Consider the following 16065-nt stretch of genomic DNA (forward strand, 5'->3'; position numbering starts at 1 on the left):
AGTGATCAGGGACATAAAGCATCTCCAAAACTCTATTAGATAATAGTGGCTATAATGCAAGTTACTCAATATTAACTTGTTTTTTTGTTACCTACAGTAGATTGTTATTTTAGCCTAACAACCAATAATAAACATCAAAATATCTCGACCTGGAGAAACACTCTGACCCACAGATTACAAAAGAAGTCTGATTTATTCCAAAGCACAGAGCAGTATTAAGAACAGCACATTTCCCTTATAATGACAAAGTATAATTAATAATATTGAGAACTGCAGTAAAGCTGAGATGATGCTATCAGGCTGTACTACACAGTGGTTATTAAAGGCTAAAAAATAAGATCAACTGCCACTGAAAATATTACTGATTACTCAGCAAAAGTACAGAGGGCAATGTGATACTAATAGCTACTGAAATATATTCAAGTATATGATTCATCTTGCATGTATAATGCTATAAATGCTGTGGTAGCTCAGTGGGAGATAAAGTCATTTCAAATGCATTTTGAAGCAGCAAGGGATGTACCTTTCTCAAAATTACAAGAAATCAGATTTTCGGCTAATAATATCAGCTACTGGATTTGTAATTTGGCGCATTTTTTTTTTTGTAATAATTTGTTTTGTAGAAATAAAATTGCTCTGATTTACAAATCTCTTCAAAAAGAGCATAAGGATAGTGGTCATTTCCTGTAAAAGGATTTGGAGTAAAACCCAAAACGATGTGATCTTACCGTAGCTTACAAAATATTTCAGTTCAAAATATATCAGTATGCTTATAAACATTCTTATGTATAACTTAAGCTGTAAGGCAAAATCTGACCATCCTTACCATGAATGCACATCACATACATATTTCGCTCAAATATAAAAGGTGAATGTTCTTGCAAATAGAACAGAAGATTATCCAAATTAGCATTCAGTCTATTCTTCATTTCCATCATTAAAAAGGCATTAAAATCAAACCAATGGCTCCATTACTGGGGACGTCGCTCTCCCTGAGTGGGTGACTGACACCTGGTGGTCAAACAGCATCAGGACCGCTGAACATGGGATGGTCTCTGCTGAGACCCATCGGATACTGTTGAGTCCAGTCCAGCACCATTGGCTTACAGAGACCGCAGAACCGGCACTGGAAGAAGTTCACCAGGTTCCTCACCACTCCAAGACTATGAGAGAAGAAACCAGATTAAATAAGAACTGCCACATTTATGAGTGTTAGCTATGGAAGCTTGTTTCCGCCACAGAATAAAAAATACAAAAGGTTAATGTGAGGTTATATCACAATTCTGAGAAAGAAAAAAAAAAAACAGAATTGCAATGTATAACCCCACAATTGCGAGATATAAACTGCAAGAAAACAAGTATTTGCGACTTTTTATCTCACAATTCGAACTTGATAACTCACAATTCCGAGTTTATATCTAAGAAAAAAAAACCCCAAAAAACAGAATTGTCAGAATTGCGAGAAATAAAGCCAGAATTGCGAGATATAAACTTGCAACTGTGAGAAAAAAAGTCAAGTAATTGCACATTTTTCATTTCGCATTTCAGATTTTTATAACTCGCAATTCTGGGGGAAAAAATACAGCCAGAATTGGGAGTTATAAACTTGAAATAAAGTCAGAAATGCTAGATATAAACTTGTAACTGCAAGAAAACAATTGCGACTTTTTGTCTTACAATTCGGACTTGATAACTTGCAATTCCGAGTTTATATCTAAAAAAACCCCAAAACAATTGCTTGTTATCAAGTCAGAATTGCGAGAAATAGACAGAATTGCGGGAAAAAGTCAGAATTGTGAGTTTATATCTCGAAATTCTTTTTTTCCCCCTCAGATTTGTAAAATATAAAACTCACAATTGCGAGTTATAAAGTGAGATATAAACTCAGATATAATTGTGAATCGTGAGATATAAAACAAAAAGTAATTGCGACTTTTTATTTCACAATTCTGGCTTTATTTCTCGCAATTCCGAGTTTATATCTCACAATTCTGAGGAAAAAAACAGAATTGAGAGTTGTAAAGTCAGATTTGTGAGAAATAAAGCTAGAATTGTGATATAAACTCGCAATTGCAAGAAAACAAGTCAAGTGATTACGAATTTTTATCTTACATTTTGGATTTTTATAATTCTGAGAAAACACAGTCAAAATTACGAGTTATAAACTCGAAATAAAGTCAGAATTGCAAGATATAAACTCGTAACTGCAAGGAAAATAAGTCAGAATTGTGAGATGAAAAGTTTTTAACTCGCGAGTTTATTTCCCACAATTCTGACTTTTCTTGCAATTCTGAGTTTACATCTCACAATTGTGAGGGAAAAGTCATAATTGCTAGAAAAAAGTCATAATTGTTGGAAGTTTATATCACGTAATTCAGATTTTTTTCTCAGAACTGTGAAATATAAACTTGCAATTACGAGTTATAAAGTCCAAATTGTGAGATATAAACAATTCGGAGGAAAAAAATAAGTCACATTTATTTTTTTATTTGATGGCGTAAAACAGCCCTAAACTAGTTCAAACATACTTACTTGAATGGGTTTTGTCTGAGAGAGAAGGCCTGTGGGAGTTTTCTCTGCCTGTGTGTCAGGTTAGCTCTCTCGGCCGTCGTCAGCCCAAGGAACGCAATCTGTGAGGAAATAAAGCAAACTATTAATAGTGTGTGTGCATGCATTCATGTGTGACAAAACAGTCCTCCACATTAACACTTTCCACTATTGACCACTATTAACTCCCGACAGGAAGCCTAATGCCTCTGCAGGGAGAACCTCTTTACACCATGTTAGTCATGTGAGAACTGCTTGAGAAATTCAGTCTCCTGCTGAAACACTACATATGAGAAAACCTTTTAAAAGATTTACACCATTATATTTTCATTTTCATTCAATTGAATTATGCTATTTTTAAAAAAAATATTATTATTAATTAATTATTTTAGTATTATTTATATACTACTACTGTATTTTTTAATATTTTGATTTTAGCTTTTAAATTAGTATATTAGTATAATATAAGCTTTAAATTAGTGTACACACACATACATGTACATATTTAAGAAATATTTGCATGTATATACAGTTTATATACACATATATATATATATAATAAAAACTGTATGTATATATATATATATGTATATATATATATATATATATATATATATAAACTGTGTGTGTGTGTATATATATATATATATATATATATATATATATATATATATATATATATATATATATATATATATATATATATATATATATTATATACACACACACAGTTATATTTCACAGTTTGTAGCACATTATCAATTCATTCACCTGGTAGAGCTGCAACAAAAGCAGGATGGAGGCCCAGGAGGTGTGAAGAAATGTGAAGAAAAAGATGTAAAGCACCCAGGGAGAGCAGCCCATCAGAGCGGTCACCGCCCCCCACATGCCCTCCTCTGTGTAGTGCAGCGGACAGTGTTTGGACCAGTCTATACACAGAGAAACACACATTATTATCGTTCTCTTCTAGAGCATAATGTGAGAGTGGATATTGGTGAAATACAGACAAAAAGTAAACGCTGTGATTACCCTAACACTGGTCCACAAATCACCATGATACATGAAATATGTTTTTACAGTAATTTTGTATTTTATTTTAAAGCAGTAAATAATGTTTAAAACTGCATAAACTTTGTTGCGACTTTGTTTTAATAAATACACTTGCTGGGATCAGTAATGTATATTTTTAAGAAATGTATACTTTTATTCGGCAAGGGCACATTAAATTGATCTAACTTGACAGCAAAAACATTTATAATGTCATGAAAAATTGAAAAATTTCTATTTCAAATAAATGCTGAGAATAATTTCATTTATCAAATTTAATTCAACATTTTCTACACTGAAAATAATAAGAAATGTTTCTTGAGCATCAAATCAGCATATTAGAATGATTACTGAAGGATCATGTGACACTGAAGACTGGAGTAATGATGCTGAAAATTCAGCTTTACCATCACCAGGAATATTTTTTTTGTAAAAACATTTCACAACATTACTGTTTTACTGTATTTCTGATCAAATAAATGTAGTTTTGCTCAGAAGAGACTACTTTCAAAAACATCAATCTTTCAAAACATACTGACCACAATTTATTAACGGTAGTGTACTGTACATCTGAGTTCCAGTGGTGACTTACACATGATACTGCCGTAGAACATCCACATGCAGAGGAAGTTCAGAGCCACCAGGAAAAGCACAAAGAATGGGTGATTTCTGGCCCCTGTGGAACAAGTTAGCATAAGCAATCCATAATGAGAGAAAAAAATGAAAGCGAAAGATGTACGTCACTAAACATCTTAGTTTGTGCATGTTACCTATGCAGCCATTGATCCAAATGGAGTGATGGTCCTGTTTAGCGACACAGGCATTACAGGAAAAGCAGTGATTGGCTCTCATTGGCTTCCTCATCTGCAAACCAAGGTTTTAAGTGATCTGGTATCAGACTTTGAATGTTTACAATAGACTGAATGTAGAATGTTTACAATATGTGTTCCGGTCAGGAGAATATTACACAATATTACAGTAAAAATGTGTACGTTTTCCAACCATGGCCTGGTGGTTAGTGCACACGCTTGGACTCGTTCAGTACTAATTCTTTTTTTGAAAGTAATGTGACGTGCAGCCAAGTATGGTGTCCCATACTTGGAATTTGTGCTCTGCATTTCACCCATCCAAGTGCACAGGTAGTGAACAGGTAGTGCACAGGTACCTTATCGACATGGTCGCCAAGTGCACAGGTAGTGCACAGGTACACGGTAGTGAACAGACACACACACTGCTTAGCACCCGGAGCAGTGGGCAGCCATTTTTGCTGTGGCACCCGGGGAGTGATTGAAGGTTAGGTGTCTTGCTCAAGGGCACCTCAGTTGCTGTTCATTCACTCCCCCCACCTACATTTCCTGCCGGTACTGAGACTCGAACCAACAACCTTCGGGTTACAAGTCCAACTCACTAACCATTAGGCCACATATTTTTTTTTTTTATCTTTATCAATCTAGTTTTCTCCTCATCATTTCCTGTCCTCTATATACTATAAATTAATAGACATAATAACTTACCATACATGAAGTACAAAATATCCTGGGATCCAGACAGCCCGCCTCTGCCAGAACCACAATATTCTACAGAGAGACAAGATGCATGAGACGAGAAAGAGTGTCACAGAACCTAAAGGAATCATTAGGTCAGGTCATCCAAAACAGACTAAAGGCGGGCGTACACTGTGTGAGTTCGGAAACTCGGGAGGTCGTAAGCCACTGCACACGTTGCGAGTCAGTTACACGGCACAACTGTACTGCATGGTGAGCCGGCGGCGAACACATGAGCTTTTGTAGAAGCTTTTGTTTACGTTTTTAAGTTGACTAGTTGAACATTAAAAAAAAAAAAAAAAAAAAAAAAAAATCGAAATCTTGAATCGTTCAATCTTTGAGGTCAAAAATTTAGATTTTATTTTTTTGCCATATCGCCCAGCCCTATTATTGGTCTTTTTATTTAAAGGAATTAAATATTTTTAAATGGATTTAAGGAAATAAAGAAAAATAAAGAAAAATGTTATAAAGTTTCAATCTATTGTAGTTGTGAAGTAAACTATTTGCAATTTTTTTTTTTAATATGCACACATTCACTCTTATTCGTATGTCTAATATGTAAAAAATGCAAAATGTTTCTTATCTCATCACATTCAGTTATAAATGACATGAATAATATAAATAATAGCATATTTTCAATTCAAACCGGTGAAATTTTATAAAAATGTTGAGTAGTTTTTAATCACTGGATATTACCATTGGTCGCTGAACATTTCTAAAAACAGACAACTGTTCGTAAAACAGTTGTCAAATATTAAATATTTAGTTACTTGCATCTTACGGCGGATGCTCTTTCACTGCTAAAACTAAAGCGTTCTCAGTCATTTTGACATTGATGAGCACTGTTTAACCTCTGATGATATGGCCTACAGTCTAAAAATGTAACATTTAAAACTTTTTGTCATGCTTACAACAAACAGAGCAGTGCGTAATGGAGTGCAGCAGAGCAGCATCAAAAGACTATCAAATATTGAGGGGGACAATTTGGCCATTTCTAATTATTGTCCCCCTCAATGTCTATGGTGGTTACGGCCATGTCTCACACAATGCGAGCCGAGAACATACGAGCATCATGCGATTAAGAGAAAAAATGTCTGCGACAGCAAAAATCACACCGTGTACGCCTGGCTTAATCCAAAAGGTCGGAATAAATCAATTAGATCAATTTTGATGAATCAGACTTCATTCAAACCAGCAAGGATGGCACAGAAGCAGCACACAGATCAACCAATCAGAATTTCACCACAAGTAACCGGCACATATATTGACCAATCAGACAGCTGCATCTCACCAGCTAATCACAGCCAGTCCTTACCTTCTTCTTCTCCTCCTCAGTTGCCTTGACGATCCCAGGGTCTGTCCTGCAGGAGCGGAGGTAGTAATACAGTAAGGCGGTGATGTTGACCGTGAAGAGCATCTGGACTGTAGCGCTGGGGTCATGTGAACGGCACGCAAGTTAAGGCCTTTACAAACACCCAGCAGATATCACTTGTATTTTCCTCAAACAATGAGTTTGTACAACAAAATATAAAAGTCTAATAAATTCCATAGAGCAGGGGTTTTCAATCTTTTAGATGCCACAGACTCCCTAATACAATCATTCTCATGATAGGGATGCCCATCCTAAAACGTAAAAGGCATCTATATAATTTGTTGTATAAAGATCTAATTGATACAGAGAAAAATTAATATTATAAATAAATGGGTCTAAAATATTGTTTGGAAAATATTAAAATTCTATTAAGCTATATTATTACATTTTTTTCTACTTATTATAGTCCTACTGAAGTACTGTATTTATTTATTTACTTTATTTATGTTAATCTAATATTTATTATTTTTATATTAATCGAATTTATATTTGCTTGTTATAATCTAATGTTTGTTTATTTATTTATTTTATGACATTTTTACACTTTTTGCCAAACATTTCCACGGAACCCTTAGCACTCCCTGACGGCCCAGCGAGGGTCTCCAGACCCCAGGTTAAAATCTCAGTTTGAAAAGTGTTAATGAATCTCAATATATGATACATGGGGCAGTTATGTACTCTGGCTATTCATCAGTTTGATAAATGTGATTCTGCAGAGAATAAAGCCATTTAATTATCATATTAAAGCTATTTGCAGCACTATAGATGATCAGATTTTATTTTAGCAGTAGATAACGTTTTAATGGCAATTAGTGACAATTCAGTTCATACAGCATCAACTCCCCATGACGCACTAAACACGCCCCTGGCACCTCATTTCCTTAATTAGCGTGTCATTAGGATTAATCTGGATGCCTGAAAGATAAAATTCTTGTGTAAAACAAATGCATTTATTCTGAAGAGCTTTTGAATATAGTGGAACGTGATGTGGATATGTAAAACACATCATGGCTGGTATAAACATGTGTATTAAAGTTTATGATTAGTTTCATATGTGTGTGTGATGTATGTGTATTATACAAGGATATCAGGCAGAAACCACAAGCCCCAGGTGACCACCATCCAGAAGATAGAAGCCATGAGACCAGTCGCGGGAATCAAAGACCGTATCGACATAGTCGCCAACTGCCTACAGACACAAACAAGAGAGCAATGTTAGGACACTTTCAAGAGTGGGAACAACAATCATTTCTTCTAATCCCTCACTGTCTCTGTAACATTTCAGTGGCTCTCTCAGACTAAACAGAGCTGCTTCACTGAGCTTACAGCGCCCTCGTGAGGAACTCAATATTATTGCACACTCATAGTTGACCAGTTCACATATTTGCATTTGCTTAAAACTGAAACCCTATTAAATTTGATGTAGAAGTTATTTAAAATATAATGCTCCTACTAAACAACCTCGAATATAATGGATCTTGAATTTGTTTTTTGCTTATTAAATTCTCCTTTAATTTCTGTCTGTTGTTATTTTTTTATACCTGCTTTGCTATCATTGAGACAGACAAATTGAGGCAATAATTACAGAATTAACTGATAAAGACAATTCACATCTTTTCTCTTTTTTTGCCAAAAATATGCATTGATTTTAAACTGAAATACCCTTCATACAGAGACTTAAACATCATACTGCAATGACTTGTTAATAAAAGAGATTTCAATGCCAAACAATTCATAACGTCAAGAATTCAGAATCACGTCTTTGTGCAGAATCACTTCTATGGCGTGCATAGTTTTAGTGAACAAAATGTTTGAATATGTTATACATTTGTTTAGTTACTTTAGACATACAAACAGTCACATCATACCCAATGCAATACAGTTGTTTTGAAAATGGTAAGCAAAGAGTTATATTGTAGCAACAGGGCATTTTAAATCTATATGTAAAAAGAAATCAATAAAAGCAGTGTGTTTGTTGACGGTCAAAGGGCACCTTGAAGTGAGGTTGATCACAGCCATGATGCAGGCCAGCAGCACACCCTTCAGTAACCAGGACTCGGTCTTCATGTCTAATATGGCACCGATGGCTCCGACCACAACAACACTGAACACAGACTGTAGAAACACCTGAAACAGACAAGAACACACTGTTCCATACACACTGCCACACACTCACACTCTGAATAATGAAGTCTTTTCAACAGCAATGAAAAATCAGGGTTACAGCAGAGGAATGTGGGTCAGAGAATAAGTGGAATGTTATTTTCTTGTTTAATAAAAGCCTAAAATGGAGAATTCTCCAGGGCCAAACACACATTATGTGGGAAATTGGTTGCTTTTGTTTCTGAAAGCTTAATTCAAGGTTAAATACAGCCCTGGGATTTCGCCTCACGTCTCCCTTAATAAGGTTAGTGAGAGTGGGGTGTATATGTGTGTGTGTGTGTGTGTGTGTGTGAGAGAGAGAGAGAGAGAGAGTTTGTCTGAAACGGTTGTAACAAATACAACCATTAAAACCACATGTAATGAAACACTATTTTTTATTAAACTTTATTTTACATTTTCTTAAGGAAATGTGATTTACTATTATAAATGTGAATTATTATTATGATAATTCATTTATTTATACATCTATTCATTTTACTGCTTTTTGACAATAATATCTAAATAAACAATACACTTTTAAAATAATAAAAACATAGTGAATTTTTTATTATTAATAATAATAATAATGATGATGATGATGATGATGATGAGTAAACAAATTTTATGGTAATTATTAATAATGCCTTACTTTACTAAAAATTTAATAATAATACTACTACTACTAATAATATATATATATATATATATAATATATATATATATATATATTTTTTTTTTTATTATTGGAGACCATATCCATATAACACAGCATCCACATCATGTCCAGAAACAATATTATTATTATTATTATTATTAAGTATATAAATTATAGATTTTAAGATATGATAGTTATTTTATGAGTTATTTACTAATTGTACTATGAATTTTAAAATGACATTATTATTATTATTTGAGATCATATCTATATAACAACATTCACATCATATCTAATAATAATAATAATAATAATAATAATGTGAATATAAATTATAGATTTTTATTTTATGAATTTTACTGTAATTATTACTTATTACTAATTTTATTATGGATTTTAAAATGAAAATAATAATATCATTAATTATTATAATAAATTAATATAATAATTAATAAAGTTAATTGTTATTATTAATATAATTAAATTAAATTAATATAATTAAGATCATATCTTTATAATTCACATCATATCCAATAATGATAATGATAGTAATAAATATATGTATAAAAATACAGAAAATTTTACAATTTATTTTTAGATATATATTTTTTAATTTTATAAATTTGAGTCATGTCTATAGCACAAATTAGAGGTTCATTCAAATCCAAAATACCTAAATAATCTGAAGATTTCAGAGCATTAAATTTACATCACAAAGTGAAACTTGATTTTTTAACCAATTTTAATTGTGTAAACTTACTTGTTTTTGAAATAAGACCAATATAAAGAGGTTTAAACTTTATTTTATAATCTGAACATAGCATGAGTGTGTCTGCGCATGAGTGTACCTTGTATTTATTGAGCAGTTTGAGACATGTGGAGTTGGCTTTGATTCGTTCGGTCTTCACCACCCCGAGCGTGTGAATGAGCAGAGGGCTGTGCACCTGGTGCGCCAGGTCAATGGGAGTGTGACCCTGAAAATAACACAACATCATCAGCAAAAAAACAGGACACAAGCTAATGCTCAACTTACAAACTGAACGGCCAGGTGAGTGAAGGGCACTGCTATAGAATCAGTTTTACAGCTATTGTTCTGCTGGTTTAAACAGCATCATTACAGCTTTGGATTTAGTGAACGGACATGTAATAACTAACAATAAGGCGTTTAGAATGTATGTGAATTGAATGCGAGTATTTTCACAAAGGAAAGACTGTTAAACAGTGGTTTTATAGAGGACCTATTATGTTTTTTTTTTTTTCATTTTCAACTTTCTATTGTGTGTAATGTTGCTGTTTGAGCATGAAAAAGGTCTGCAAAGTTACAAAGTCACTCCAAAGGGAGTTCTACTCTATACCAGTGCTGGTTCTGAACTCCCTGAAATGCCTCGATCATAGTCTTGAGTTTTCTCCCGGGATCGAACATGTCACAGTATTCCTCATTTAAATAATTCCTGCCCAAGGCATACGTAAACAAAAAAGGGGACAAGGCCTGATTGAGTCGTGTTAGTAGTGCACAGATAGGACATACTTAAAACAAAAAATTAAAGTTGACTCTATTTACTTCATTAATAAAACTCTCTGGTCTTACTATGCACAGTTCACCAAAAAAGATTGTTTTCATAAACTCCTAATTTTCATAAATCATCAAAATGTAATAACATTCTCCTTCCTTGAAATGTAACCAGGCTGAAGGGTGTATGTGTCTGCTTACATTGGTATTCTCCAGGTCGACGCTGGCTCCAGCCTCCAGCAGGATGTGGGCCGAATCGACGTTGCCGGCCAGTACAGCACAGTGTAGAGGCGAGTTTCTGTTCACTTTATCGACCGCGTTCACTGAAGCGTTGCACTTTATCAGGAAGTTTGTGGGCTCAGGTCTGTTTCAGTAAACCACAACAACAAGGTGTGAGAAGAGAGAAATAGCAGGACAGGAAAGAGTTTAACCACAGCCTACAATATGATAGGCATTGTCAGCTAGGCCACATCTGATATACTTTAAGATATCTGAGCTAGACGTTTTGAGTGAAGGCTCTAAAATGAACACTCGCTAAGTGCTAAATGTCATTAAAAGATGAAAAGATGGCTATAAAACATAAAAATACAGGAAAAATTGTAATACTGTGAAATTTTATGACAAACATTTCTGACATTATTAAACTGTTTTACATTTTAATATATTTTAAAATGTATTTTAATCCTTTGATGACAACTCCAGTCTTTAGTGTCACATGATCCTTTAGAAATCATTCTAATATGCTGATTTCCTGCTCAAGAAACATTTCTTATTATTATCAATGTTGAAAACAGTTGTGCCGCTTAATATTTTTGTGGAAACCGTAACACATCTTTTCAAAATCCTTTTCTGTAAAATACTTTACTGTCACTTTTGAACAAATTGTGATATGACGTGATATTTGCAAAAATATCTGACTTTTATAATTGACTATGTCACTATACTAAAGCCAAAGCAAATATTTTACTACTATCTGAAAAATATTGACTTTGTATTAATTGTATCTTTTATCTACCCATTATTAGACTCATTTTAGATGGATAAACCTGAACAAAAACATTAAAAAAAATTTTTTACTTGAAACAGAAATCTTTTTAACATTATAAAATGTCTTTTTCACTTTTGATCAATTTACAATTTAATCCAACCATGCTGAATAAAAAATGTAATTTCCAAAATAAATAAATAAATAAATGTATATACAGTTTAATGGTTGGTTAAATAAATAGTAAAAGGCAGATGTAGTAAATAATGATTGGCAGATATAGTAAAAAAACAAAAACAACAACAACAAAAAAAAACTAATTTCAGACCCTGATTGAGTCAACTGTACTTCTTACCCAATGATTTTTTGTGCCGCCAACATCAGTGGGGTCTGTCCATTTATGTCCGGTAAATCCACTTCCTATAAAAACACAGGAACAAGAATTTTATTCAGCTGCATTACTCAGTATTTAAACACTCAACCAGTATTTAAAATGTCCCTGTGTGTGTGTCACACCTGTCCTTTGGCCATGAGGTAGGCAGCGATGGGCATATGCTGGAAGAGCACAGCCAGATGGAGACCGCGATACCCTTCACCATCTGCTAATGATGGATCAGCTCCATAACGCATCAGCTGAATGACCATAGACAAATGACCCTGTCTGTTCAGAGGTGACAAAGAACAACATCCGGAAATATAAAACACTGGCAAGTGGCATTTACAAGCAAATGTTGCTAGAATCAACATTTTTCAAAGCCATTTTTGCATTGACTTTTAACCAACTGGAATTTTGGATGTCAGATGTCAGTTCTTCTCAAGATCACACAGATGTAGTTTATTACATTAAATATGACAAGTTCCAATATGTTATATCATTGCAAAATTATCACTATTTCAACTGAGAATGTATCTCACCGTATGGCCCAATGGAGCGGTGTAGAATTCAGATCACCGCCTAGTTGGTCTATGATGGCACCTTTAGATATGTAATATCTATGAAATACACATAAATAAATAAGTGTTATAACATTTAAAAGTGATGCATAACCTTGAACTAGAGCTGCACAATTAATCATTAAATGATCGCAATCTCGATTTAAACACCAACGTGATCTTATTCCTAAATGATAATGATTTGGCTATGTCTATTAAACCTTTGACAAGAACGATCACAGCGGAACATTCAAATCTGCGTTGGCACTGCTGCTGACCCAGAGAGAGCAGCTGTCATGTACAGGTATAAAACAGGTTCATAAATAGTCTTTTCAACCACACAATATCATTATTTCTGTGTTACCAACATTCAGATGATCACAGAAATACTGGGATAAATGTTTATATTTCGGATATAAACACTAATGTCTACAGAATCGATCAAAACAGAGGAAATCACTTTTTGAAAGTAACTTTATGCTTCAAATAAAAAACTAAATCATTACACCAGTAGGTGGCAACAAGTGACTGTAAAAAAATTATTTATCATTGAATCATTCACTCAAACCGATTTAAAAAAAAAAAAAAAAAAAAGCAATTAAATTTTGTCAGAACCTCTAGTAAATCACATCATTTTATTTAGTTGTCTATTCAGAATTGTGGGAGAATCGCGATCTCTAGTTTATACAAAAAAAAAAAAAAAAAAAAATTGCGATCAATTTATGCAGCATCGTGCAGCTCCACCTTGGACCTTAACCAAAATCAACTTATAACTCCATGAAAAAGCTATGAAACAACAGAAACATATAAATGGACAAATCTTACTTGACAATATCTGCTCGGTTATTGATGGCGGCCCAATGGAGCAGCGTAACATTCTCTTTATCAGGCTGCCTGACGTCATAACCAGCCTCTATAAGTTCTTTACACCTCTCAAGAGCACCAAACCTACAATTTAAAACAAATAATGGAAAAATGTTTATGTTTGTATACCCACACTCACATCAGGTTCTCTGTCTGAACAAGTGGTAAAAAAGATATGCATCCTCTAATGGAAATGAACTATGTGAGCAGTGTGAAGCATGCAGGCGAGACAGCAGATATGGACGGCACTTGAGTACACAGAAACCCAGATATTACAAAAGCTCGATCGTATCCTGTATTTGTACCCTATAATATCACTCTCAAGTTTTGTCTGCATCTCTACAAAGGGAAGATTATTGATCTGTTTTACACAATCTTTCTACTCACTACTGAACAGCTAGATGTCAGAGTAAGATACTGGATGCTTGAAATGCCACTATAATGTTTAAGTGGGAATCTCACACAGACTGTCAAAACCACACTTTTAGGACTGTTAAGATTTTTTGCATTGTCAATAAAGCACTTGTCAATTAAGCAATTTAACTCCAATAATTATTAGTGTAATAATTAAAAAAAAAAAAATAAATACTGTAAAACTGTGAATGATTGTTTTAAAATGAGAATCACCATTGAGAATAATGCTGATTAAAATACTCAGAAGTAAACTTCAAAAACTTCAAAATCTCAGTTACTGTTCACTACCATTATAAAGCTTGGAAGAGCCAGAACTCTGATTGTGTTTGACTGAAACAAGAAAGTCATATACACCTAGGAAGGCTTGGGGGTGAGTAAATTATGGGATAATTATCATTTTTGGGTGAACAAACCCTTTAAACTTATTCATAGAATTACACAAATATTTTCAGTACACAGCTGTGCCCAAAAATCTCCAGGGAATCTTAATAACATCACCAGCTGTTAAATATTCCCAGTGATACTAAAGTGTAATCCAATTGTGTATATTGCATGTCAAGGGAATAAGTCTTACTGTGTTGCTTTGACGATATCCCAAGAACTGCTGTCCTCAGGGTGTGAGAACTTCCTCGGCTGCTGCGTGGAATCAAGAGGTCCCGGGCTGAGCTGGCCGTGAAAGTTGCCGGGCATGAAACCACCAAAGCCAGGTCCTCCATGACCGTGGCTGTGGGAGTGGCCACCGCCATGTCCATGGCAACTATCACCCATGTGACCATGGGAGTGGCACTGTAAAACATTACAATACAGGCTATTTCTGACTGATTTTAAGGTTAACACAAACAGCAAATGGTTTGTGATAAATAACCAATCGGTTAAATGACAGAAACTGATGGAAAGTACAAATTTTGTACTTTCCATAATAGTAGTAGTAGCTGTTGTTGTAGTAACAAGTGCATGGCTGGTCATGTGATACCAACATGGCAGTGCCCATGAGGGAAAGACCATCTCCATGTAAAATAAAACAGATTTTTCCAGAAGACTGACAGGTCTGTAATCTTCGTGTCAAGTATGTATCATTTTAATTATTTTTCTTTATGTGTAAAACTTTTCAAATTAGCAAAAAAATAATAAGTGCACATTTAAACAATAGTCAGCAATTATTTTGTTCAATTCAGCACGTGTTGTTACTAGTAAACCACTGGTTTGGTTTCTTCTAGTTAAGGTTTGAACTTTGATACTGACGATTTAACCTTCTAATTAGCTAAAAACTGCAGTAGACCCATTACACATGCTCAATATTTAGCCCATATTTATGGTCGATAATAGCTTATTAAAGGCAATGATAATGGCACGGTTTGTTTAACAGGTCAAATCTAATCATTTTATGTATCTGATTTAGAGTGGGACTTGAATCGATCAGCACGTACACACGTAGACACAGGTGATCAGTTAGCAGAAGATGCTAAGTTAGCTTAACCGGTCTTATAAATCCATCTAATGACGAAACAAAAGAGAATACAAAAATTTTCTCTCTTACTCCGTCTCCTTCGGACCAGTCCATCACTTCTGAGCGAGGTTATTCGTAAGTGATCATGAAGAATTTACTCTGACAGATTCTGAAGTCGGGCGTGCGTTCAACGCATCTTCCACTTCCTCGATACGAGTGACAAATCCTGCGCTCTGATTGGCCGCTTTGCCTCAGTGACGTTACCCCAGTTTACCTTATTTGCATTTCCTGCCATACAAGCGCGCATTCCGTCAGGATTAGAAAAGCAGATTATCATAACATCAAGTTTTACACTTTTTCATTGTCATATACCAGCTTAACATGCTGTTCCAGTTCAGTTTGTGAAACACTGTGAAAAACATACATATGAATGAGATTTTTATTTAAATACTTTTCAAGCACTGTGTGATATGTTTTTTTTCTATTTAAAATAATAAATCTGACTATTCCCTATTCCAGCTGTCTGCATAGCTAGCAAAAAGTGTCATGTAATACTATTTTAATACAGCAAATACTACATTTTTGAACCATGGCATTTCAATGTT

At 34.1% G+C, this 16065-nt stretch overlaps 1 protein-coding gene across 1 annotated transcript; it reads right to left on the bottom strand.

The window, feature by feature from the left end:
- Positions 1-174: 174 nt before the first annotated feature.
- Positions 175-15697, bottom strand: zdhhc13 (zinc finger DHHC-type palmitoyltransferase 13). Its single transcript, XM_051900453.1, has 17 exons — positions 15551-15697; positions 14588-14799; positions 13561-13683; positions 12718-12795; positions 12319-12463; positions 12158-12222; positions 11019-11181; positions 10156-10281; positions 8504-8637; positions 7597-7699; positions 6454-6576; positions 5109-5171; positions 4365-4458; positions 4187-4270; positions 3319-3476; positions 2533-2630; positions 175-1163 (listed from the first exon to the last, which is right to left on the bottom strand). The coding sequence occupies exons 1-17, from the start codon at positions 15572-15574 to the stop codon at positions 1019-1021; spliced, it is 1938 nt and encodes a 645-aa protein (XP_051756413.1). The 5' UTR covers positions 15575-15697; the 3' UTR covers positions 175-1018.
- Between the last annotated feature and the right edge of the window lie 368 nt (positions 15698-16065).

The sequence above is a fragment of the Ctenopharyngodon idella genome, chromosome 7, assembly GCF_019924925.1.
Source record: "Ctenopharyngodon idella isolate HZGC_01 chromosome 7, HZGC01, whole genome shotgun sequence".
Taxonomy (NCBI): Eukaryota; Metazoa; Chordata; class Actinopteri; order Cypriniformes; family Xenocyprididae; genus Ctenopharyngodon; species Ctenopharyngodon idella.